General features: G+C 46.4%; 1 protein-coding gene and 1 long non-coding RNA gene across 6 annotated transcripts in view; one reads left to right on the top strand and one right to left on the bottom strand.

The window, feature by feature from the left end:
- The first annotated feature begins 605 nt into the window (after nt 1–605).
- LOC135321720 (uncharacterized) lies at nt 606–14,032 on the top strand. The gene is made up of 4 exons (XR_010381756.1): nt 606–692; nt 1,255–1,438; nt 11,921–12,869; nt 13,763–14,032. It is a non-coding gene; the product is annotated as an uncharacterized LOC135321720 (long non-coding RNA).
- HECW1 (HECT, C2 and WW domain containing E3 ubiquitin protein ligase 1) overlaps nt 1,211–27,099 on the bottom strand; it is a 321,611-nt gene continuing 295,722 nt past the window's right edge. For all 5 annotated transcript variants that reach the window (XM_064487726.1, XM_031454627.2, XM_031454628.2 and 2 more), the window contains 6 exons: nt 17,799–17,897; nt 17,083–17,212; nt 14,026–14,172; nt 11,966–12,080; nt 9,210–9,408; nt 1,211–1,566 (listed from right to left, as the gene is read on the bottom strand). In XM_064487726.1, coding sequence (XP_064343796.1) covers nt 1,455–1,566; nt 9,210–9,408; nt 11,966–12,080; nt 14,026–14,172; nt 17,083–17,212; nt 17,799–17,897 — 802 coding nt within the window. In that variant the 3' untranslated portion in view covers nt 1,211–1,454. The remainder of the gene's footprint in view (nt 1,567–9,209; nt 9,409–11,965; nt 12,081–14,025; nt 14,173–17,082; nt 17,213–17,798; nt 17,898–27,099) is intronic.

Genomic DNA, 27,099 nt, shown 5'->3' with positions numbered 1-27,099 from the left:
GGACCACATGGATAACAAGATTAGAAAAAATACCAAAAGACCATTATGTTTGGGTTTCTTCCAAATGTAATAGAGAGGTTAGGCTGTCTTCGGAGCCTGCTACTGTTGTTCTGAAAACACTCAGTTTTCAGAGACATCTCTTTACTGGATGCTGAGAGAAACTGGGTATCTATTTTGACACAGATCAGTGTGCCCTGGGGGGTTCGGTCACTGCCCCAGGAGAATTGCTATGGAGGAAGGAGAAGTAACATTTTGCCCTTGACCCCTAATGAGCACCGTCACTCTCTGCAGCTTCTTGTTTAGTGTGGTCAGATGCGAAGGAATCTGAACACTATGATAAAGGAAAAAAAAAAAAAAAAGAAAACATGAAAAAAATCAATATCAAAGTTGAAATAAAAGTCTGTTTGCTGAACAACGAATTACGTGGCTTTCACAAAAGTCAGGAGATCATCTGCACATTTTTTTTTCTTCCCTTTGGGAAGAACTGTGGCTAGATCAAGCAAAGCAGAACAAAACAGTACACAGCTCAGACATTGAAACCAACCGGATATGTCCTAAGGTCCTTTTCCCCTTTTCTCCTGTTTGCTTCATCACATTCTATACAACACAAGCAGGGATAGAAGCCCCACCACTTATGCTACATAATGACATCTCCGCCTTGGACTTGTGCACAAGTTTGTGCTCCTTGGGTGGTGAGTGTTCACGATGGGTGTGCCCCTCACCCCACCCCACCCCTAATCAGACTTCTCTGAACTCAAGTTGAGCCACAATCCTCACAACCACTGGGATGCGCTGTGTTGCATCAGCAGCAGGTGTTTTCCTTGCCGTTATAATTTGTCGGAAAGTGTCCTATTTGCTCCACGGGTCTAGGTTAGTTCCAGCTGAAGGACTGATGCCACGTCTGACTCATGGATGTATAAAAATTTCGGTTTTGCCACTGCTGTTTTTGGATTGATAGGATGCCCAGGGAAAAGGAAGAGTGGGAGGAAAAGAAAGAGTTGATCAGTTGGTGGTTAGAAATGATACAAAAAAATGGTGGCTCCTGCTCAGAAGACAAGGGCGTGGAAAAGCTTGGAATGCTTAATGCTCGAATTTTCCCTTAAATTATACAAATGGAAGTAAACATTTATTACCATTTGGTCAAGTGTCACATAACTTGCATTCAGATTTCATTGTTAGTAATGGAGGTATGTGGAGATTTACACAGACCTTGAGACAGCTGTTTTTCTTTTTTTTTTTAATATTGCATTACAGGCTAGCAGTTCATTGGAAATAGAGGAGATAAGCCTGAAGGTGAGATCTTAGAAGAAGGCAGTTCCTCATGCACAGCTCGTCAATCCTGACTTGGTTGGAAAATGAAATCATAGAATGCCCAAATCAAAGGAGAGTTGATTCCGGGAAGGGTAAAGGGTGATGTCAAGGGCCAGGAAAATGGCAGGTAAGTTTCCAGTTCCTCATTCCAGTCCAAAGGTGCTGGTTTCCTCGACTGCTGTTAATAGCTTTTCGTACAACATGGAGTATGAGGGATAAGGTGGAAGATCCAATCGGTTGAAGCACGTGTGTGCCCTGAATAGGGGAGAAAAGATGGGTCAAGGTGTTTGTTTCCATGAGACAACTGGTGGGGCTCTACTTGTGATCGATCTGAATCTGTGAATCAAAAGTGAGTGGAACCGTGCTCTAGGACCACTGCAACACGCCGCACACTAAGGATCATAGCCTTCCAGAGATGAACAGACCACTCGATGGCGTGCATTAACTAGAAACGGGTGATTTGCATTTGGAAGCAAACCACACTACATTTGCACTGCAGCTGCAAACTGGCAACATCTTACAATTGACATAGTTGGATGTGGTCAGTGAAGGAGGCAGAAATAGAATTAGTATTAGGGGACCAGGTTCCCAAGTCTCCCTGCCCAGCTCTGATTTCTCTGCAAACCATGTGGTACTGACATAGAGGTGCCCATGGACGCCCTGGAATTCGGAGCCCCCAGGCTCCATCAAGGCAGGTGTGCCCCAGAGAAGGTGGCTGGCTGCAGCTAAAGGTTCATTTAGTGCCTTCCTAGAAGGGGTGGTGTATTGAAGTGGTGTTTTGAGAAGCTGACCAGCACCGAAAAGGGCACTATGACATTAAAAGAAAATAATCACAAAATGAACATACTGACAAACAAAATTAAACAAAACCCTAACCATGGGAACCATTCCACTTTCTGTCGAATTTTATTTGGGATATGATGCTGTTTTGGTTACGAGGTCCCCAGGGCTGCTGTGTGTTGCATATAGCTTTGTTTTCAGAGTCCCGGCTCCGGCTGGTGCAGTGTTCGGGGTATGGGGGAGATGCTGTGGGATGGGAAGGTGGGAAGAGGGGAGATGGAAGGGAGATTTTGTGCGCAGGGAGAATCTGGGGAGAATGCTATTGCTTTTTTCCCCAGCATCCAGGCCTCTTCCTCTTAATAATGGCTCCTTCATGGTCCTTGGGAAATTAACCCCCTTCCCCCTTCCCTACCTCAAGCTCCAAGGATGGGCACGGGACTGTGGAGGGTCTGGCCATAGGGCTTAAGGATGTAACTGGGAAGAAACATCAAAATAGAGATTAGCAGAGGTCTCAAATCTTCATCTAAGATTCAAACAGGCCTATGATGATTTCAAAAGAAAATCTTTGACCTAAATGTGTTTGTTTGAGTAAAAGTGGAAGAGAACTCAGTAAATTGAATAGGACGACAATGACAATGGTCCTTCCCTGTGTTGACAAAGATTGAAATGAGGACCCACCCGGGGCTAGGACTAACCAAGTTAAGACGGGCAGAAAGGTGCCAAGCATGCTTTTGGAACTGGCTGAACTCAGGGGCAGGATATGAGCGGACATCACCTTCTTGGTTTTCTTTCTCTGGTCACGTTTTTTTTTTTCAAATTGAAGTACAGTCAGTTACAATGTGTCAGTTTCTGGTGTGCAGCACAATGTCCCAGTCATGCATATACATACATATATTCGTCCTCATATTCTTTTTCTTTAAAGGTTATCACAAGATATTGAATATAGTCCCCTGTGCTATACAGAAGAACTTATTTTTTTAAATCTATTTTAATATATAGTGTCCCCTGGTCATTTAAACTGGCACTCACGAGTGGAAATAATACAGGGAAAAAAACCAAAAGCCCCTATTTACGAAATAATTGGAATCAGATTAATTCGGTAAAAGGTAAGTTCTGGAAAAACAGAAAGCAAGAACAAACGGCACCTTTTCAAGACCTAGTCTGAACACCCAGAGTTTCTTCAAGAGTTGTTCTATGGCGTTAATCTGCAGCCTTGCTTAACTCCTTCAGGAGGTCTAGATGGTAATCTAGAATGAATGAACACAATCAAATCTCAATCCTTTTCCTATGCATTTCCTAGGAAGGCACAGGACTCCGCAATTCTACATGCTCGCTGCCCTCCACGTGTAGTCCTGACAGCACAGAGGACCTGCTTACCCCCTTCCCTGGGCACTGGACCCAGTGCTCTCAGGTTGGGGGCGGGGGTGATGGAGAGAGCACCTAACCTGGGTTTGGAAAACCCCTACTCTGATCACAGCCTAGCCACTTGCTTGCTTTATAACTTGGGAAAGTCAATTCGTCTTCCTGAGCCTCTGTTTTCCCACTTGTAAAATGGGGTAATAATGTATACCTCAGGCATTCAGAGGGCTGCTGTCAGGACAGAAAACACATAAACGCCTTTCGTAAACCGTGAGTCATCATTTAAACATCGGATGCTCTTAATAATGCATCCGCAACTGCAATCATAACTTTCGAAAATGGGTCACACTTGTGGGGACGTAATTAATGCCCTCGGGCCTTTTCCAAGTGAACGGCTAGCAAATGGATCTCCCTCCTCTCACATGTGCGCGGCTGGTATGTTGGAGCTCCACGTGGATCCGTCCAGGCGAGCCAGGTCAGACCGCGCCCTGTTGGAGTTGTCCTAGGGTTCCAGCAGTTGGAGATCATCCTGGATTTGGATTGGGCCAACCGAGGTATTATCTGTGGTACTTCTAAATCGGCGTCCTCTGGACAGTGGCGCTCCCTGTCTTCTCCAGGTTTCCCCAGTTAACTGATTAAAATGCGAGCCAAGACAGTGCCAAAGCCAGCCCCGCTCCCCTGCAGTGGAGACCACTTTGAGGTCAGGAGCAAGTAACAAAAACAGGCAGCCATCAGCCGTCACTGCTGTCTGTGGCTGGTTGTGCAGCCAATGGCGAGACCAGTGATTTTTTTCCCTCCACATATGCCCAGCAAACTTTTATTGGTGTACCCCAACACACTGTGAAATACTAAAAAAAAAAAAAAAAAAAAAAAAAATTCGTTACTGCGATTGAGCTAAGAGTTTGCAGCATCTGAGGGCTGTTCTTCTGGCTGTGCTGAGATGGGTAATTCAATGTAAATTGTGGGAGGTGACTTACTGCCTTGTGGTGGGTGGAGCATCTGTTTAGTGGGGGGTTGGGTGCTCTGTTCGGCTTGGCTCGGGAAAGTGGTGTCTGCGCCAACCTGGGAGCCCTGCCCAACAGGCTGCGCTGCGGACAGAAGCCAGTTTGCTCACCTGACAGCTCGACGTCTGAGTGTCTGGACTGGGCACGAGGCTCGAGGCAGAGCCCTGAGTCTTAGATCGTGCTACACCCCTTTTCATCTGCCTAGAAGCACTGCTAAGTGGACACGAATATTTGCTCCCATTTTATTTCGAAGAAGGTGAGGTTAAATGCCTTCCCCTTCTCGGTCACAGAGATAGCAAGTGATGGAGCAGAGACCTGAACCCTGGCGGTTTGACTCCAGGGACCCATCTGTTTGGAGCCAGCTCTTTATGACTCGCAAAGGAGGCTGTATGATAGAATGCAAGGCATGGGCCTTGTGTGTAGACAGTCCTGGGTTCCAATCCCAACCCAGTCCTAATAGGTGGGTGTCTTTGGGCCCCTTATTTAAGCTTTCTGGGATTTAGTTTCACCATCTGTGAAATGGGGTTGCTGTGACGATTGAATGAGATCAGCTGTATGAATGCCCCGCCTGACAGCTACTACGTGTTCAGAAATGTCAGCTTATTTCCTTTCAAGCTACTGGCTCATGTTCCATCCAGCACCTTAAATGGGTCTCAGGATGTGGTCCTCACTTCTGCTGGGAGGCGGGTGATTTAAGCTATGTCTCCCCTTCATGTCCTCTTCCTACGCCCATTGATGGCCTGGATCTCCAGAAAGGTTCTCACCCTTCCCACCGCCGAATCAACCCTTTTCAACTTTGTCAGTAAGCTCCCCATCCCCAAATCCAGAGGTGTGCTCCCCACCCCTCCTCCTCAAGCTCCTTGAAAGCGTCTGACAGCTCTTCCTATGAACACCTCTTTCCCCTTGGCTTCTCTGCAGCTTCTCAGCGGCCGTCAGTTTCTCGCAGGGATTCCCCATGGCTCCCTCGTGCCTCCTTTGCAACCCAGCAGCCTGCAGGGTGGGACTTCCCACCTCGGCACTAGGAACACTCCGAGCCTGGTGATTTCCCACCGGGAGGGGCTGCCTGTGCACTGTGGGTGTTCAGAAGCATCCTCAGCCTCTGCCTGATGGATGCCAGGAGCATCCTTCCCCGACGGCCAAAAATGTCTCCAGACATGGCCAAATGTGCCCTGGGGGGACAAAACCAACTCTTTCTGCCTCTCCTTGAGAACCATCCCTATAGATTAAGCCGAGCACTCACTTAACCAAGCCTCGGCCTCCACCCTGAGCTTGGGGCTCAGCTGACATCCACAGTGAAGCCTGTTCATGTCAGAATTGCTTGCTAGCTTTAGCCCAGTTTATCTGCCCATGACTCATAATTCTGTTACCCCGGTCCCTACTCTGAATGTAAACCTTCTATTCCTTTGTTCTGTCTCCACGCTGCCTGTGCTCTGTCTATCCAGACCAACTTCTATGTAATCTTTCCTTCCAAGTCTTTCCTCTGTCCCCTTTCCAGCCCTCGTTTCGCAGGAAGGAAGCTCTCCCATCTCCCGGCCTGGATGTGGCCTCTAAGTTCTCGAGTTCTTCTCAGCCCTCACGAGCGGAGTCAGACATCCCTCACCCCGCCGCGCTCTGGGGTGTGGATGGAAGAGCACTCTTCTCGCCTCACTGCCGATTCCAAACCGTTACTTTCCAATCTTCGATCAAAAATTTCCGTTCCTTTGAATCTCATGCCATGCAGATAATTTTTTCCCCCCAAACTCCAGGTTTTTGTCTGGCATTTAATTTTAATGAAACAGAGTGTTATTACCCTCAGGTAATAAGGACGAAGTATTGTTTTGAAGAACTTGAGTGTCAGATACACACGTGCAGGAGGACGTACGGCTGGACCAGTCATGATGTAAAGGGTGCTTCTTTCTGTGGGCTGTAGTTAAACCCTGTTGTTCGACAACCAGCGATATATCTCCCATAGCTTCTGACCTTATAGATAACTACATTTATTAAAATCTCTGGTTCTTGGCTTACATGCTTTCCATGATGGATCTTCCACCAGACTGTGCAGGATCTGAGGCCAGCGTGTCCTCGCCTGCCAGCTCCTTGACCTCAACCCCAGTGACCATCCTACTTGTCATGCTTCAGGGATGGTGGTTCATGAAGTTTCTCCACCAGGCACAGTACAATTGTAGTAAAATTGTGTCCTAGGGACCCCTACCCTCAAAGCCCTTTGTGCTGATCCCCACACGTTCCAGAAGGCAAGGACTTGGACTGATGTACGATTTTGCTGTGATGCTGTTTGGCAATCTTCTCCGGCAGGCCAGCTGCCTTTCTGTAGAGGGAAGATCTGAGGAGAAAGCAGCTCTGGACGCCTCTCATCAGAGTGCGGGTGGTGTGCAGGGGGCTCACAGTCTCTAGGGAGCCCGGGTCACCCTGTGAGTGCTGGGCACTCCTGCTCGCCTCTGGGCTTCCCATCACCTGCCATGTGGCTTGGCCAGGCCTTCCCCTGAACTATTATTCTTGGGAGTCAGAGGTTATTTCTTTCTCTCAACACAGACGTGACACTTTTTAGGTTCTTGGATCTTCAGAAAATGTACAAGAGAGACAAGTCAGGGGTTACGTCTCCAAGGGTCATTTTTCTGTCTTCTCAGAGGCATGTGAGCACTTGCTTCTTGGGGGCATCTGAGGCCCTGCTTCCCCCAGGAATCCCCTCTGGGGTTTGCAGGGCAGCAGCCTTTATAGGGGGGGCCTTGGCCCAGATATGCAGAGTCTGTTCATAAACCCAATGCCCACCTTGTGAGTTCTCTGTGTGGGTTAATAGGATTAATGCCTATTTCAAAGCTTCCCAGAGCACAGCTGTAACTAGACTCCATCTGTGACCCCAGATGACAAAGCAGTGGCTTACGTTCCCCAAAGAATAAGACTTCTCAGTGGTTTTCTCTCCACGGTCCATCAAACTCTCTCCCTCTCAACCGTGTCCCCTGCGAGTGTCACATTGAACGTCTTGTCCCCCGTGCTGGCTTCGTGCTCCTTCCTGAGCACAGCTGGCCCGAAACACCCCCAGGCCTTGCTCCTGCTGCTGCCTCATCCTGGAATCCCCTCCACCCTTCCTGCCCCCCTACCCCCGCCAGTGCTCGCTTAAATGCCAGCCTCTCTGTGACATCATCTCCTGTCATATTAATCAGGGTAAGGTCTCTCTTCTACATCCTCATGGCATCTGGCTTTTCCCTTCCCTTCTCAGTGCCCCTCTGATTCCACCTGCTTACTACCAGGCTCTGTTCCTCCCTAGACTGCGCTCTGCTGCATCCCAGCCCCTCCAGCAGGTGCACAGTCTGGTGCCCGCCGTGAGCGTAGGCTCTCATCACATGGTGACTCAGACTCACTTTTCCAAAGCAAGAGCAAACTGTTTCCACATAACCTCACCCTCCACGTCTATCATTAAACTACACAAATGGAAATCCTGCCTTTTTATAGCCTTATTTTCTTGCCAAACTTAATTCAGTAGGTTCAGCAGTCAGCAGAACCATGCAAATGAGCACTGAAGGTCTGCTGAACTAATTGGATGAAGCCAGGGCTGAAAAGTGCCCCAAGGCTTTAGGCTGTTATTAACCAGCTGGGCACGCGCTCTTTCCCGGGCCTCCTAACGCTCCAATATTGTCATCATGTGAATTATCTCCGGGGTGCTGGAAAGTCTAGGAAGGCTAGGTGAAAATTATAGCTCAGTAAATCCTTCCACAATAGAGATTTAGCAAAGCGTCTGGGAGGCCATGTAGAAACAGAGCTGAATTAAATACGAATCTTCTATTATAATTAGACAATATCATAGTAGAAGAAAATAATGTGACTCAGTCTTTTCTTCTGTTTGTTGAGCAGTATTTGTTACTGTAGCACGTACACAGAAGTATCTCCTTAGTGCTCCTTATTTCACTGATCAGGAATAAGCTACCCACCACTTCTATTCAACATAGTCTTGGAAGCCCTAGCCACAGCAATCAGACAAGAAAAAGAAATAAAAGGGATCCAAATCGGAAAAGAAGAGGTAAAATTGTCACTATATGCAGAAGACATGACACTATATATAGAAAACCCTTAAGACTCCACACAACAACTTCTAGAACTGATAAATGAATTCAGCAAGGGAGCAGGATACAAGATTAGCCTGCAGGACTGTGTGACCCAAAGCGGCATAGAAAAGACCCAAGAAGTGTTGGGATTAAAACTCACGGCATAAGGAATTCATTTTGTTAAACTGCCTGGAGCCCTAGTTCTTGGTTTTCTGCATTATCTCACAATAATTTCCTCAATGCCTTACTATATAAAAGCCACTGTAGAGAGCCAGGATACACGTGGTCTTGTCTGCACACATTTTAAAACACAGTATGGAAAACGTAACATGTACATGATGACTGTCTCATGGAGCATCAAGCGATGTGCCACGGAGGTACAGACACCGTGCTGGAAGGGCCACTTTGGGCTTCCAACTTCTTTGCATCCGCCTCCCCTAGGTGAGACATTCGTCTTTAAATTCAGCTGGGCTACGTACGACTGACACGTGGACCTTGATGCTTACAACACAAATGCCATCAATCATGAAAAAATCACTTAGAATCCTGTCTAAATGCACCTCCGAGAGACTTCTCACCCACTTCTTCCACTAATGACTCAGATAACACTATTTTAAGGAAAGAATCTCATCCCAAAGGATGACCACCCAAGTTCAAATAACAAAATATACTTGGTGCCCTTTGGCAGGTTTCCCAAAGGTGGGCAGGAGCTGCGTACCTGGGGAGAGACGTAATTTTCCCCCATTTCTCTATGCAGAAACGCCGAAGCCCGTTGCTCCCTCGAAGGGCTGCAAAGCCTTCGTAGGGCACGCTTGATGTTCCCGTGACAAACTGAAGTAACCGTAGTCTCTGCTCGTTGTTGAAACGCTCCACCGCAGCCCAGAACCAGCGGATCACAAGATGCCCATCGTGATAACCTAGGCGGAGCAGAGGGAGGGAGACAAGAGTGGATGTGGAGATGGGAGGGAGGAAGGGAGTGGGGAGAGGAATGAAATACACCCCAGGGGTGAACTGAACAGCAGCTTTTGATTTGCTGTTTCCTCTAGGGATGGTCATTAGGTAGGTCTAAGACAATTTGCGTAACTAGGTCAAGTTTCAAAACAAAAGATTAAGAAAATGGCTATTTTATAAGAAGATTTTATGTTCTGAGGGATGTTCTCGGAGATGTTTGCTTTCTTTTAAACAATCTGGACCTCAGCAGTCATTTCCCTGCCTGATATAAATGCAGACAAGGAGTGGCAAGGCTCGGTAGGGATTTCTGGGCTTCTGAAGAGACAAAACTCTCCATGAATATAGTATTTCCTCATTTTTCCTTTGTTCTGATGTCTTAGCTCTTGGTAACCATGTACTGTGGGAGCGTCTAGGACTTAGAAAGGGTGGAGGTAAATGTCAAGCTTGATGAATGGAAGATGCCAGGATCCCCAGAAGCCCTTGGGCCAGCCCTGGGCTGGGATGAATTGGGCCCGTGGGAGAAGTATGGGGCATGTCACAGCTAGGAGACCACGCCTGGAGCAAACAGTTAAGTGATATGATTCACCACTGCAAATACAATTCAGAGATAGGAGAGATCTCTGGTGGAAGGAGGGGAAGCTTCATACAAGAGAAGTCAGGTGTGAGTTAAGCACATGAAGGGGTCGTGTGGGTAGGGTAGGGGAAATAAAGAATGACAAGAATGAAGAATAAATATGCAGGGAACAGCAAACTGACTAGAGGGGGTCCTGGCAAGGACTGAAGGGAACCTTGCTCGGGGCTTAGAGAACTTAACAGCTAGGCAGAGACACTGCAACGTGACACCTTAGGTTGGTGGCTTTCCTACCAAGCCAGGAAGGGCCTCATGGCCCCACAGAGGTGTCCTCCTACACGGCTGAGGGCACCAGGGAGACAAGGTGAGACAGGAGGGAAGGGGGCAGGGCACAACCGTTAAAAGAACGACACAGCAATTAGCACCAAGATGGCAGAAGATGCAACTCCAAGGAAACCTTGAGCTTCAATATACACTCACTGAAATACGCTAGCTGCTAAATGGCCCTCCCACGGGTGCCGGGACAGCTTCAAGGCTGACCATAAGAGGTCAACAAGTGGGTGATGGCCTGGTTCCTGGGACTCCTAGCCCCTTCCCCAAAGTAGTCAGAATAATCCTCCAACTTGTTAGCATATGAAGTTACTGACCCCATAAAAACTAAGAACCTCCACACCTCATGGCCAATCTCACTTTTTCTAGCTGACCCCATGCTCTGAGGCCACCTGTCTGCCTTCTGAATAAGGTGGCCCGCATTCTGCCTATGGAACATGTATCTCCTAGGCCTTTCTCTTGCTTTCTGAGATGGCCTGCACTCTATGGAGTGTGTATCTCTCTGAATGAATCTACTTTTACTCAACTGTGGCTTGCTCTTGAGTTCTTCCCTGTGCAAAGCCAAGGACCCTCACTCGGTAGGTCCCAGGGGCCTGACTGAGGGACTCAACCAAGACCTGGGGCACGGCCATCCTCTTGTGCCCAGTTGTTTTCCTGTACAAAGGGAGGCTGAGGTGGCCTTGCATACCCTCTATTGCACTGATTGGGGTTTCTCTGCAATACTTTATACGAAGAAAGGGTTTGGAGAATAAATAACTTTTGAAGACGTCTTCTGTACGTAATAAGGAGCTTGTTTTGGGGGTTGAGAAACGGTCTGATGAAAATTATGTTTCAGGAAGACTAGTTTGGCAGCATGAAGATGAACAGTCAGGAAGGTTAGACGTCAGACAGGGAGAGATGACAGCGAGAACTGTGTTGCAGCAAACCAGGATTGAGGCTTCAGTTCTACAGGAAGCAGGACACACTCCCCCGCTGTCATGTGACCCAGCTCTCAAGCTGGCCCGTGAATGGTTGTGTTCTCCGTAATGCATCAACACGGAGTCATGCCAGAGACGACCAATGGGGGTGACTATCACCAGAAGGAAAGCTCAGGTTGCAAGCTGGAGGAAGGCAGGCATGAAAATCTACGTTGCACGTATATTGAAGGAAGGCCAAGTTTTTGGTCGCCTTCAAAAAATGATATTATTTTCTACTTATATCCTTGCTACATACAGAATATATACATGAATATCACTCAGCCATAAAAAGGAGTTAAGTCCTGAAACATACCACAACAGGAGCAGACCTTACCGAAGGAAAGAAGCCAGATGCAAACATGGTGTGATTCTTTTTACATGAACTATGCAGCCTGGGTACCACCACAGAGACGGAACACAGACTGATAGCTGCGAGGGTCGGGGGAGGGAGGAATGGGGAGCTTTATGAGTGCAGGGTTTCCTCTGGGGATGAGGAGATGCTCTGGAACGAGCTAGAGGTGACGGGTGTACAACGATGTGAAGCACAGCACACTGCACTGTTCCCTTGGTTAATATCACGTCATGTCAATTTCCCCTCAATAACTTTTTTTTTTAATGAAGCCTGTGTCTGTGACGGTGGACCCGTCACCAGCCCTGCTCGCTCACCTCCCCGGTACTCCGAGTTGTTCCGCCAGTCCGTCAGGTCGATCTCGGCCGTGCCAGCGATCACCAGCTCCAGCTCCCTGGCGTCAAACACGGAGACCAGCCTCGAGTCCACCACCTGAAACCCAGGTTAGGCTTCAGCACACAGGCCCGATCAATCAAGAGGTGATACTCCTTGTTATTATTTCTGTGGGTTAAGCTGGGCAGCAGACCACTGTCGACTTTTTTTCCCCCAACATGCTATCGTCTTTAAGTTCAAAATCACGACTTGAACATTTTGAAACACAACCCGTTCATGACCTGGGAACTCAAAAAAGGCCCCCGGCTTTTCATCTCCCTCTGAGACTCCCTCTCAGAATGGTATTATGAACAAGCCTGACTCGACTTTTTCGCGCCCCACTTAGGTTTCCAAGTCACATTGCGTTTTAAATGCAAAAGGTCCAAGTTGCCTTGAAATGATTCATTAGCTGTGAGTGTTACCACTTTACCTAAAAGAGATCCTCTCTTTTATGTAAAACTAGGGCCTACTTCCTAGGAATGGCTATTATACATTACAAAGACCATCTTTTCCTTCCCTTCTCCCCTCACTTCCTCCCCTCACGTCCTCCCCTCCCTCCTCCAAAGATCTGGGAGGGTTCTGAGCTCCAGCTTTACATCTTGTTGCCAAATGTGTCAGGTACAACTGCACACCTGCCGTGGGTCCCTCCTTCAGTCAGACCAGTGACCCATCCTGTTCTCCATCACGGCAGCAAAGAAAACCTCTGACACCCAGGCCCTGAGGAACCACGGACAGCCTCTTGTTTCTAAACTGGAAAAGTTTAAGGATGTCAATTTTTGGTGCACAGGAGTGAGACAGGAGGGAAGCAGGCAGTAATCAACACCAAGATGGCAGAAGACTCAACTCCAGGTAGAACCAGAGCTTCATTTTATGTTACGCACATTGTAATATGTCAACATGGTGAACGGCACTCCCATGGGTGTCAGGACAGTTCCGAGGCTGACCACAAAAGGTCAAAAAGTCAGTGGTGGCCCACTTCCTGGGAATTCCAGCCTCTTTCCCAAAGTAGTTGGGATAATTCTCCCAATTGCTAGCATACGAAGATATCAAGTCCATAAAAACTCGCAACCCCGCACCTCCTGGCCTTTCTCTTGCCTTCTGAGCCGCCTGCCCTCTGTCTGCGGAGTATGTGTCTCTCTGAATAAGTCTACCTTCACTCAGCTGTGACTCGCTCTTGAATTCTTTCCTGTGCAAAGCCAGGGACCCTCACTTGAGGGAGCGCATCCCAGGGGCGTACCTGGGACCTGGGACACGGCCATCCTCTCACGGCCCATTTTTCCTGTGTGAGGAAGGCCAGCAGTTGTCACTGTCCTCTTGATTTGCCACCTCAGCATGGGTTACGTGGCAAAAAACAACACTACAGGCAGACCTCGTTTTATTGTGTTTTGCTTCATTGCTCTCTTCAGATACTGTGTTTTTTACAAATGGAAGATTTGGGGCAACCCTGCGTTGTCAGATGATGGTTAGCATTTTTTAGCAAGAAAGTATGTTTAAATTAAGGTGCGTACATTGCTTTTTTCTTTTTCTTTTTGGATGTGATGCTATTACACGGTATACTGTAACCATAACTTTTCTATGCACTGGGAAACCAAACAATTCTTATGACTTGCTTTATGATTAATGATATTGGCTTCATTGCCATGGTCTGGAACCGAACGTGCACTATCTCCGAGGCCTGCCTGTATGACAAAATACACTCCAGTGCCTTCATTTCACTGATTTTTTATTTCATTGAATCAAAGGAGGCTCAGCCTGCCCACGTCTGGACAGGAGGTGCCATGTGCTTTCCCATCTGGCACAGCGGGGCCACATGGATGCTGCTTCTGGGAGAGTGTCTGTCACCGCCCACTAGAGCTGGCTTAATCAGAGACCCCTGCCCCCTGCCCACCGACCCCCAGGAGGTCCGCTCTGCACGCTGGTCAGTAGAGCTGAGCCCCGTTCCCGCCTCGCCTCGCCTCCCTCCTCCTCCCGCTCCTCCTCCCGAGCTGTCCGGGCGGCGCCTCACCTCGTAGAAGCCCCGCACCAGGGCCTCGGTCTGCTGCACCACGCCGCGCTCCACCCGCCACTTCACCACCCGCTCGATGTACTCCTTCTTGTTCTTCTCCGTCACCTGGGTGTTGGCCCCGCCAGATTTCAGCTCCCTTTCCGTTACCTTGTGCGGAAACAAAAATCCGGACGCTTGTCAATTCAGCTTCTCTGGCAGTGAGACGTACAGATTTTTAGGAGGATGAACTATTTGCAAAAAGTCGTCTTTACACAGTTCAGTAGCATCGCCTCCTTGGCTCTTTTTCCTTTCCTGGAAGTGACTAACAAGGTTGTTCTAAGCAGATACTTAAATCAAGCACCTTAAAAAAGCTGCATTTTTGCTTCACGAAGAGGAAACATGTTTCTTGAACTCAAGAAGTGTAATGGAAATAAAAGAAAAATGTCCTGCGGTGTCTTTCACTTGAGTCTGCCCGTCTGTCTGCTCCTCACGCTCTCACGACTTGCCGCAAGAAGGGCTACAACCCAGCTTTCTAAGACCAAAGTCATTGTTCTTGGGGACCTTATTTGAAGAAAGACAGGATCTGTTTCAGCTTTAAACAGATATAGATTATTCTAGATCTACAACGCAGTCTTATTTTTGTCCCTGGGAACATTTCAAACTTTTCTCTGAGTTGCTCAGTTCCTGCACTAACACACATGCAGGATTGTACGTCTGCATTTTCAATGTTGTTTTTTTCCCAATAATTTTCTGTATTAGGTCATCTGTAGTTTACTTGATTTCTGTGCGGTCGATGGTATGTGTGCATGGAATGTAATTCAACTGGTATAAAAGGCCACACAAAGAAAAGCAAGTCTCTCTCCCACCTCATCCTCTCGCCATAGAATCTCCCTACCTGGGGAAAAATCACCCTTACTTCCCTTCCAGGGAAATTCAATATGCAGAGATCACGTCTTTTCCAACAAACAGTAGCGTATTACGCACACTGGTCATCTCCATACTTTTCTCCCTTAAAAATAAATCTTGGCAATGTTTTCCATCAATTTAGACCTGTCTTATTCTTTCTTTATTGCTGTTGATATAATACCCTGATTACTGTTTATGATTTATATGTAAATTGATGGACCGGGGTGTCACAGCACCCATCACTGGTCCACTATTCCACGGAGTGAGTGAATCACAATTTATTTCAGCATTACTCCACTGCTGAGTATTGAGATCGTTTCAGATCTTTTGCAATTATCGACAGTGCTGCAGTGAAGATCCTGATGCATTAGTCATTTCAGTTTGATGTGATTGTATCTGTAGGACAAATTTCTAGACGAGGATGCCGAGTCAAAGGCAGGTGTGTTTAGAACAAGGGAGGAGAGCACAAAGGTGCCTGTCATAGAGGGCGAACCAGATCTCTGCTCACTCCCACCTCCACTCCTGGACAGAGTGCCGGCTCCTCTACACCACCTCCAAAATGGACTACGGGAACTTTCCAATGTTTGACATTCTCATAAGGGAATATGGTATTCCACTATGCTTTAGTTTACATTCCAAAAAACTGTGAACGAAGTTGAGTATTTCCTTTTCTGGGAACTATCGATTTATATTCTTTGCCAATTTTCCACTGTGTTGTTAGCCATTTCTTTACTGATCTGCAGGATCTCTTCCTGTATTGCAAGGAACAGCTTTTTATCTGTGTTATGCACTGTAATGTAGCAAATGTTATGCCGTCTTTACTTTGTTTATGATGTATTTTTGCCATGCAGTATTAAAAAACTAATTTTAGTTGACGCCGCCAATCTTTGCTTTTGTGATTTTGAGTTTATGTCCTATCTACAGCAGCATTCTTTACAGCAAGATTAAAATGAAAAATTCTCTCATTTTCATCTTTTTATTATATATAATTCTTATAAAATTATAAAATATAACAATTATATATAATAAAATTATATAATATATAATATATTATAATTACAATTAATATTATAATTATAATATAATATATATATATTTTAACATTCGGCTTTTCACCCAAGTGGAATTTATTTTAGTGTAGTGAGTTAAGTTTGGGATCTAACATAACATTTTGAAGATAGGTACCCATTTGTCTTAATACATTTTGCTAAATAATGTGTTTACTTAACAAATTTACCCTCTAATATAGGGTAAATGTAAAGGATGGGCTAAAAGTAGTCACGCAGAGGGAACAGTGTATCTTACACATTCATCTAGTAAACATCTCAGGTGATGCAAGCAATAAAAGAAGTATTATTGTAGTTACATAGGTAAGAGAAATACCTTACAGATAGATGTATTGCACATTTTACAAAAATGTTTTCTCATCCATGATCACATCTGATTTTCAAAAAAATCTATTAACTAGATCCATATCATAACAAGAAAAGGAAGGAAGAAGTCATGGGTACCTTTAATAAAGAGAGTAGTCCTCAAAAAATTATATTTTGAATGAACAATTGTCCTTATTTTTAAACACAAAATCCCATTACCACATGATCCAGCAGCCCCACTTTTGGGTCTACATCCAAAAAAATTGAAAGCAGGGACTTGAACAGGGACCTCTCTTTATACCAACATTATTCACAACAGCCAAAAGGTAGAACCAACCTAAATGTCCATCACCAGATGAATGGCTAAACAAAATATGGTCTATACATACGGTGGAATATTATTCAGCCCTGAAAAAGGAGGAAATTCGCCCCATGCTTTAACATGGATGAACCTTGAAGGCATTACACCTAGTGAAATAAACCAGCCACAGAAAGACAAATGCCATATGATTCCTATATGAGGTACTTAGATTCATAATATTTATAATAAGAAAAAGTAGAATGGTTGCTAGGGACTGGGGAGAGGGGGGAAAGTGGGGGGGACTCTTGTTTAATGGGCACAGTTTTAGTTTTGCAAGATGAAGCAGTTCTGGAGATGGTCTGCACAACTCTGTGAACATCCCCAGTACACTGAATGAATGGCACGCGTAAAAGTGCTTCTGATGGTAAATTTTAACATTCTGTGAATTTTCCACGATAAAGAACAAGATGTCTTTCCCCAGCCCCACATCTCACAAACCTGTCCAAAGACCTCTTCGTTCACGGTGAACGTGAGGTCGAGGATATCCGTGATGTTGTTGTCCTTCATCCACTGCAGGCTCTGGTGGAATTCCTCATCCAAGTATTCCAGGTCGCTCAAGTCGCAGGGCCTGGGCGTATCCAAGGGGAGAAAGGTAAACGGATTGTTAAATAAACAGCTGCGCAGACCTCACGCCAAAATGTGGTTATGCCACTTGTGGCTGAAACAATGCCGACTTTTTCTCACAATTCAATACTTTTGAGTATATCAATGAATCTTTTCGGTTTGTTTAGTAATTTTTTTTTATCAGAAAAGGAAATACTAAAATGTTTACAGTAACAAACACAAAACAATGACTGACTCAGGGACTCTCCGTGGCAGTTGGAGAAAAGTATCATTTGAAAATAATCAAGTTAGAGACTGATCAATTCTACTTAATAGTTTAATGCAATGCTTACCATGTTACTATAACTATTAATAGAAATTAATTTATATCCATTATATGATGTTCTCCTATGCTTACATAAGATCTCCAAAAGCTTTTTTTTTTTTTTTTTCCATTGTACTGAAAGGTTTGTGTGATGGCTAAGCACACAGAAAAGCAAACCATCATAAACCTAGCAGGAGTGATCAGGGCAGAACAGGGACAGAAGGGCCAGACGTGCCAGGGAGGCCAGCGCCCGCTGTCCTGTGGGCAGGGCTGGGTGGGCACTTACAGTCTCAGGAGGGCCTTATAGAAGGGCCTTGTGAAGAAAGCATCCAGAAGGTACTGATGAATCAGAGCCAGGCCTAGGATCCGGCCACTAAACCTGAACCTGGAACACAGACAAGGCAGAGCAGTTGAAGGGCAGGTGGGAACTCACACAGTGAAGTACTTTCATTGGATGGTTTCTTCGGAGTACTCGTCTTAAGCCACTTAAAAAATTTGCCAATTGATGACACAAGAGATACCCACCCTAACCCTCATTCTTTACCATCAACACTGCCGTGAACTTGGGTATGTGCTCAAGGAGCCCTCCTCTCCTGCAAGTACCAGAACAGACTCACTTTGTGGGAACCCCTTTGTCAGACCTGAGAGTATCGGGACCCAAGAGAAGAAAAGCCCTGATGATGGGGAATCCTGGAACCCTCGATGAACAACCCACACCGAACCCAAGGATCTGAACACAAGGATGTAGAAAGTTCTCAGACCATCCATTCAAGCTTTCCATAGACACCACCCAAGGGTCTACCGTGCGCCTGACATCACGCTGGGAGGTGGGGGATTCGTGCATGGACCACGGGTGACAGCTGTGTTCACGCTGTGGGGGAGGAGGTACATGGAATCACACCGTGGGAAGCAGTAAGAGGAGCTATATCTCCACACACGAAGCACAAGGTTTCTCCTGGAACTGGTCACATAGACCTGGCCACCTCCAGAGGTAAGGGCGTCCACTGATTTAAGTCCTTGTTGGGGCGAACAGCTCCCTGGCATCTTGGCTGGTGACCCGCTTAGCTGAACGCTGTGGCTCCCAGGAGCTGGAGTCCATTGTTGCCCTGCTCCTAACGCAGCTTCTGCTCTACATGGTCTCGCACATAGGTTGCCTCACCACGCCCTCTGCCCATGTCTCTGGTGCCTTCCCCCATGACCGGGGTCTCTCCTGTCTCTTCCTAGCTACCTAGATTTTCACCTAAGCCTGGACTTAGTTGTGACTTTTCTCAGATCCTCCCTGGTGGATTTTCCAGCTAACCCTTCTCCACTACCTTTCATGAAGTTCTAAGACTCAAAAGATTTCGTACTTTGTAACTGCTATAAAAACAGTTCAGATTAGATTATCTGGTCCTGTAGTAAGACTAGTTATGAACAACACTTCGAATTGCTGTTTTAAAGTAGTTGCTACTTTTTGCATGAAATAACATGCAACTTTTATTGGCTCTGAAGAGACGAGAGGTGAGCAGAACCTCAGTAAAGGTGCTATGGGGGCACCGTGGATGGGGAGGCTCATGGGACAGCCGATGTCTTGGAGTCCTTGAGGCCAGGGTGCCCCACCCCCAGTGCTCTTTCCTGGCCACCCCAATAACTGACGGGTCCCCAGCATGGTGGCCACCATCCTGCGTATAAAAACCCAGTTCACTCCTGCCCCACCCAGGCTTACCCAAATCTAACTAGACTCTAAGGCATCACGTCTGATGCTCTTAACGTGATGGTGGGGCTGTGGCCATGTGGTGGAGATGTTGGGACCACCCATGAAGCAGAGCAAACGTCAACACAGAGTGCCTGCCAAGACCCTGTCTCACTTAGAGGTGGCCCTGGAGGGCCAGTAAAGAGAAATGGTCATCTCGGCAGGCTGTACGCAGATGTAGAGCGGATACAAATATTACAGGAGAGTAGCATTTTCGGCTCAGTGTTCAATGTTAAAAAATTGAATATCTCAATGAATTGTAAAATTTCCAGCAAAATATAAATTATTCAAATCTACTTAAGAAGAAGTAAGAACTTAAACAGACAAATAACCAGAGTGTAACTAGAAAACTTTGAAAAGAAAAAAAATGGACCATATCCAAAATTGACACTGGGACTGGCCGGATATATACATATGGACGGAAAGCACCCCTGTCATTTAAACAGTCCCGGAAGCCACAAAAGGGTAGAAAAACCTCTTAATTCGTCATTATTGAGCTACCATAACCACACAGTGGAATCTGGAAAAGAGCAAAAGAAGGCAAACTAAAGACATCCCACTCATACATAAAAAAGTCATGAATAAAACACAAGAGAAAGGACCAGCATATGCCCTGAATAATGCCAAATGACTTAAGGATGTTTGATTCTAGGAAACTGAAGATAGTTTCTTATTAGGCATTCTATTATTAAAATTAATTATAAGGTCAAAAGACAAAAATATGGCTTTTCTTTTTCTTTTTGTTTCTTTTTTTGATTAGAAACTGAAGAGTTACTTGCAAATATCCACTGTCAATTTCTGAAGAAAAGAAATCTTTGTAGCAAACAAGGAATCGAAGAACGCTTCCCTACATAGTAAAGATCATTGATCTCAGCTTTGTGTCTGACAGTGAGAACACAAAGGATGCTGGTCATCACTGCGCTTCACAACATTTCCATCAGGGCTAGTCATTGTAATTCATTATAAAGGGAAAAATGGGAAACAGAAATAACCTGTTGAACACCTATTGGAACAACAGGGATCACCCTGTCTCATCGACCCTTGCAACAACTCTGTTTCATGACTATTGTCTATTTGCATTTCACAAGAAATCGAGGGTCAGTAATTAGCCTCAGGCATGCAAGGGGTGCAGCAAGGACGCCGACCCCTATCTGCCTGGGGCCAGACCAAGCTTTTAAGTCCCTTTTGAGAAGCCAGATGGTAAAGAGGTTAATCCCCTGGTCGGTCTAGGGGTCTGGCTGCCTGGTGTGTGACCTCAGGCAAGGACTTAATCACCCAGTCTTCATTTTTCCTTCTGGAAGACTGCACTCTTTCAATGATGGTTATTATTGCTATTTTTATTTTATGTCGGCTTCCGACACCTCCTTGTGCCAATTAGAAATATTTTGATGGAAGTAACCTCCAACTAGCATAAACCCAAAGGGGGGGTTCATTATAAGGCCCTGGCGGTGTCTCAAGGAACGCAGAGTCAGGAATGCAGTTGGGTGCCAGGAGCTACCGTGACTCCACCTCCCTCATCTGGTGTCCCATCTTGGTCCTCCCTTTCTGTGCCCATCTGTCCCTTTCTTCTCTTTCGCTGCCAGCAGGGCCCATGTTCTTCAGCCCAGGGTTCAAATACCTAGAGAGACCAACGTGACTTTCACTGACCCAGGTCCAAATTTCCAGCATGATTCCCTGGTTGCCCCAGCTCAGGCTGGATGCCTCGTCACCTGGACCAGTCCTGAGAGATCAGGAAAGCAGGGTCTAGGGGGCAGATCTCAGAATCTGGTGTCCTGTTCAGCCCTTTTCAGCTCAGATCTCCATTGCTTCCTTTTCAACCTGGGAGGTGGGATCAGATGGAGTGGAGCAGCGTGTTTTTAGCACAAGGGACTGCAATGCAGACCACTGATCGAGAATTGTTTATTTGTTTTGAATGGGGTAGGGCATCAGATGGAATTTCTAAAGATAAAATGATGTTGGTTTCACAGGCTGATGAAAGCAACTAGTAGACCTTAGATATTTTTCCATAGCTGTGCGAGCAATCTATGAGAATGCGGTTTGGCTTTATATAAACACAGACAGAATGGCTCGTAGCCAGTCTAGTACATACAGTAAAATATACTCTAGGGCAATGAACTACGATCTGGGATGTGTTTGTATAAAGCATAATACAGAGATTGCTCAATTCAAACCCAAACAACAGCTGAAAAGGCAGAGACTGGAATGAAGAGCCCTTCCTGGTGGACGAGTCGCCATGACAATCTCGTGAAAAAGAAGACATCGTCCGGTGACTACGTTTCCCTTGTGGATTTCACCCAACTTGCACAATGCCTTGTTGGGAAATTGATGGTACTTGTCAACACAGGTTGTAAATGTGTAAGAATTACGGGGATGGAAAGAAAGGACTTTTCTTTAGCCTTTTGATTGATAATTGAAGCAACTATCCAGATCATTTCAGCAAAAAAAAAAAAAAAAAAAAGTTTTGATCTAAGTTACTTGGCACAAATAAAGAGTTCTAAGGATAAATGAAAGTGAGACCCTACAGAAGGAGCAGACGCCTCTTCCGTGCCCATGGCGTGCATGAGTTCCATGACTCTCCAGGTCCCAGGGTCTCCAGTTCGGGAGCCTGCATGTGTGAATGTGCAGGGGCTCCATCACTCCTTCCTCTCTGGGGACCCATGGGGCGTCTCCACTGATCCTGCAGCCAGTCCTGCTCCTGGGGTGTGGTATGGCTCCTTTGTTTATTTTCTTGGTGGCCTTTTTTTTTTTTTTTTAAATGGAGGTGCTGGGGATTGAACCCAGGACCTCATGCATGCTAACCACTGAGCTATGCCCTCCCCTACCCCCAGCTGCCGTTCTTGAAGCATCTGATCTCAGCAGGCCCAGTGATGGTTACTGGGCTGTATGTTCCAGTGTCTCTGCCACTGGCCCCTGAGCTGCTGCCCAAGGTGAGCTCTCCTGAGTGGCCCGTGCTCACTTCTATTTTGCTGGTAGGGAACCAGCTCCTCTGTGTTGACCTGCTCTGGGAGAGGGGTCTCACAGCGGAATCGCCTGGGCCCTGAGGGTTTCGGGGGATGGTTTTTGATGTTCACTCACTGTCCTTTCATCCCGAGGCTGGCAAAGTCGAGATGGGCTTTGGGGGCGACTGCCCCCACTCATGCACATCTAAACTTCAGTGCTGTTGGCCACTCCGGGCGTACTGGGCCATTCTTCTGCTTCTCTGGGGCTGCGTTATTTCTGAGGACCCCAGATTCTCTGCTGGCAATTTGCCTTCTGCTGGTTCTCCTTCCCAGGCACAGGGGATGAGCCCACGTGTGTCTGGTTCCAACCACGGGCACCATGCAACTTCTCCGCACAGGAGGGACCTCAGCTACTAAATAAATCAGCATGCAAAGTGGAGGACAGGAGGGGACAAGGCACGTCCCCCAGTGCATGTCCCAGAGGTCTCTAAATCCACATGCCAGCTCTACCAGGATGGGTCCCACTGGGACCCTCCCCCAGCACTAGACGGTGGGTCTCAACCTTCCCTCCATTCCAGCCATCTGAAGAATACAACACTCTGATGGGTCAGGAGCAAGGCCTCCCTCCATCAATTCGGGGGGAAAGAGAGAATTTCCCTCTGGCTCCCTCTTGGGTGTAATATTAAAAACTCCCCAGGAGATTCTGATAGGCTCACCTTAAGAGGTATTGTATTACTGACTTTTTAAAAACACATGAGCCCTTTTTATTTTTCCTATTTATTTTCTGATCAGAGATGGTTCCACAGAAACCCATGTGGACCTAAGCCATCCCATAAAGATGATCATATAGCAAAATACCAAGAACCCCATATTTAATAGGAAAACAATCCTCTCTATTGAGAGTCAGTCGAATACGGGTCTCGTGAGAAGCCCCGGTCTGTTTTCCTCCAGGGGAGGAGTGTGGACAAGCTCACACATTTCTCAACCTGACCCCACCCATCCTGTGGTTTGCAGAAACATCCCTTGGACTAAGTTGTTTTCAAGTGCGTGGTTTTCAACATGCTACAAGTTTTTGTTTTGGGGAAGCATCAATCCTCACCCTCCTGACAAAGAAAAATAACAGAATTGGGTATTTTTTAGTGTAAAGAAAAAATATAAGCAATATAGACAAAAGCGAATAAAAATGCACCATCTCCTGAGGCAAAGTCCTTGACCCTGGTGGGCGAGCGGGCACGCGCTGATGTAAACGGGGCCCTCCTGCCACTCCTGCTCCTGTGAAATGTCCCCATTTCATGCCACAGCACAGCCCAGAGACCCTCATATATTGGCAAACAGGTTTTCATCATCCAGTTTTTTGTTTGTTTGTTTTGATGGAGGCACTGGGGATTGAACCCAGGACCTCGTACACGCTAACCCTGTGCTCTACCACTGAGCTATACCCTCCCCCCTCATCACCCAATTTAAACAAACTCCAAAGTATTTCATTTTCTGAATGTTTTGCACTTGGTTTAGCCCTTCCTACTCTGATGGAAGCCTAGGTGGTTTTCATCCTTAACCATCTGCTCACAGGTTTTGGTGTGGGGGCAGCGTACAGCCAGGGAGCCCCGGGACCGTCGGAGAACTTGTGAAATGGGTGGACGTCACTGTCCAAGCATCCCCGTCAACACCTCCCCAGATGTCTGAGAGATGAACATGGCTTGCCTCTGATGAAAGCACCTGCAGACACTGAGGGAGGTTATGGCAGGAGATCTGAAAGGAACCAATGTTATGGGCAAGGATTTATCTCGGTCCCATCTGGCTTTTGTACATTTTAGTGGGTGTTCAAGGCTAAAGGAGTTTCACACATTTCCAGCACATCTTCCCACACGGTTTCCGAGGCCCAGCAAAGACTTGACTCCCTCCTTGAGTGATTTGTGGTTTATAATTTGTTGATTCATTACTCTTTGGGCTGTTTGTCAATAATCCAAGAAAGGCAGTGTGGTGGGTTGCCAGCTCTGAGGTCAGGCTGACTTAATTCTTCTGACCCGTGTGACTTCAGGCAAGCTCCTTACCTTCCACGGGCCTTAGTTTACTCATCTGTACAATGGGATCATAATGGAACCTACTGTATAGGGCAACTGCTAAGATGCTGAAGGACTTAGCCCAGGGACTACTGATCTACCTGGGTGTTCATCCAGTCTGGCACGCCTGATCCCTCATACCAGGCTCAGAACCCCACGGCTACACACCCGGGCCTGACTGAAGGGTAAGAATGTGGACTAGAGCAGTACTTTCCTCCTGTTGCAGAAACACAAACTTTTGCTCTGCTTACAAACAGTATTCATGTACGACAGTGCCTGGCAGGACAAGGGTGCCATCAAGATTTGCTGAATTGAATTATTCACAATAGCAAAGACATTGAAACAACCCAAATGTCTGTCAACAGATGACTGGATAAAGAAGATGTGGTATATATACACAGTGGAATACTACTCAGCCATAAAAAGAATAAAACAGTGCCATTTGCACCAAAAGGGATGGACCTGGAGATCATCATTCTAAATGAAGTAAGACAGGGAAAGAAAAATACCACATGATATCACTCACATGTGGAATCTAAAAAAAAAAAAGGATGCAAATGAACTTATCTACAAAACAGAAATAGACTCACAAACATACAGAACAAACTATAGTTACCAGGAGGGAAAGAGGGTGGGAAAAGATAAATCAGGAGTTCAAAATTGGTCCTTCTTGGGGAGTGATGGAAATGTTAGCTATCTTGATTGTGGTGGTGGTTTCATGGGTGTAGACATCTATCAAAATTCATCAAATTGTACATCTGAAATATGTGCAGTTTACTGTACAAGAATTATACCATGATAAAGGTTTAAAAAAAAGACACTGAAGGCTACTGACAAAAAGTATGGAAAATGAGAAGCTGCTATAATGCTTTGAGACCTAAAGATAGATCTTCAAATATAACTTAGTTTGAATTCTAGGTTATAAATCTGTTTTTAAATGTTAGTTTTAATATAAATGAATCTTGTCTGGAAAACTGAAAAAAAAAGAAAAGATTTGCTGAATCAAATTAAATTGAAAATTATCATTGGTTTCATTCCAGTGGATAAACTGGACAGACAGACCTACTGGAAATTTTGGAAACATCATCTGAAGGCTGTTCAGTTAGGTTAATTGCTCACATTTCCAATATCTAGAGTAGGTCTCTGTCCAGAAAGATGGACAGAAAGACCAAACTGCTGAGAAGACTAGACATGTCTGGGTCTATGTGTGGAAGGATGTGATGAGTGTTTTATACCCAGAAGCTGAAATAGCAGGTCTCTCCCCGCCTCCTTCCCTCTTTTTGTCGTCAGTCTCTCTAACGAAACTCTGTGTGGGAACATGTTTTAGCAGGAGGTGTCCTCTGCAGTGACTTCACAGCGTACTTCTTGACTGATTCTTCAAACAAGAGCAGTTTGCATAATGGCAAAAAATTCAGTCGGGAAGTTTGAGAGAGGAATTTCTTGCTCTCGGGTCAGATTTATGGAAAGGGAAGCAGGATGGTTTGAAATAAATAAAATAAGCGAAGAAAATAAAAGGCCTAATTTTACCCTGGAAGGACATTTTAGAGAGTGGAACCAAACCCCTTTCAAAGGCTTCTAGTTAATCCCTTTAGATGAACGTGATATAAAAATGGAATAACACCCTCAGTACGGTGCCCAGGCAACACGCCGAGCCTGAAAGGTTCTGCTGTGGGGTTTCTGGTAGTTGGATCCCCTGGCATAAAACTCGGCCCCCTAACACTTGTCTCAAGGTGTCTGTTGGTTTTGGTGACCTTCTTGGACTCTTCTTGACCTGTAAGCCGTCAGTCTCTCTCCGCATGACTCTTGGCTTCTGCATCTTTTGATGTATCACCACTAAACTCCCTGTACCGGCTTCAGCCTTGAGAGACCCAAAGCTGGCCCCCTCTCCTGGCCTTCCTGCCTGGAAAGGGGGTCCGATAGAGCTGGACACTTGGTGATAATGTGCTTGGCTCTTGCTGCCTTTGGTGAGGAGATGGGGGACTGAGGCAGAAGCAGGAACAGCCGGCAGGACACTGAGGTCGGCTCAAAACCCGGCACACAGTCTATAGACTTTGAAGGTCTTTTCCAAAAGCCATGGCACCTTCTAGAGCACGGGCACCTGTCAGAACCAGCACGGCTCTGGCAAATCTCAGAGGCTCAAAAACATGTCGTTGAGTCACTGAATGAGCCCAGAGGGCTGCTTAAATTGCCCCCATGGCTGAGTGCCCCCGGGACATCGTGACAATGGCCTGCCTCCCGAGCTATGACTCCGTGTTGGCACCCACCTGTGCTCGGCCGACCTCTTGCAGACTGACAGCTGAGTTCTAGAAGGCTCTCTCTGCAGTTTTCCATCCCTGCTCCTTTCTGGTTCTTCCCTCATCACTGCTTCCCTGGCAATGGACCAGGGCTTGCAAGGGCTGAGGTTCTTTAAGAAATCCTTGTGGTTCTCAAAAGAATAGAGTCAATTTCTCAACAGCTGTTGTCATTTGCTGTTCTGGGCTCAACAGGGGTTTCAACCACCCCTGGCCTCTTCCCACTCCATGCTGGTACCACCCATCCCCTCAAAGTTGTGATCACCAAAACTGTCTCTAGATATTCTCAAGTGTCCCTTGATGGGAGTGGGGGCCAAACTGGCCTCTCCAGGGCAGGAATATCTAGTCTCCTTTCCGACTGACATGTGGGTACCACGTGCCTCTCCTGGACCCTCTGAGGCAATGAAGGTCACCCCCCATTAGGCTTTGTGCTCCACTCGGCACACATTGGAGCAGTTTTCATCACTCCCTGAATCTCTAAGTCCACCTTCCTACTCCACCAAATATCACTTTAGACCCCCACCTGGAACTCGGGCCCCAGGGTGCTCTTGGGAGAAGGATGGAG

This window comes from Camelus dromedarius, chromosome 7, assembly GCF_036321535.1.
Source record: "Camelus dromedarius isolate mCamDro1 chromosome 7, mCamDro1.pat, whole genome shotgun sequence".
NCBI lineage: Eukaryota > Metazoa > Chordata > Mammalia > Artiodactyla > Camelidae > Camelus > Camelus dromedarius.
Note: the sequence above shows the minus strand (reverse complement) of the source record. Positions and strands in the feature narration are given on the sequence as shown.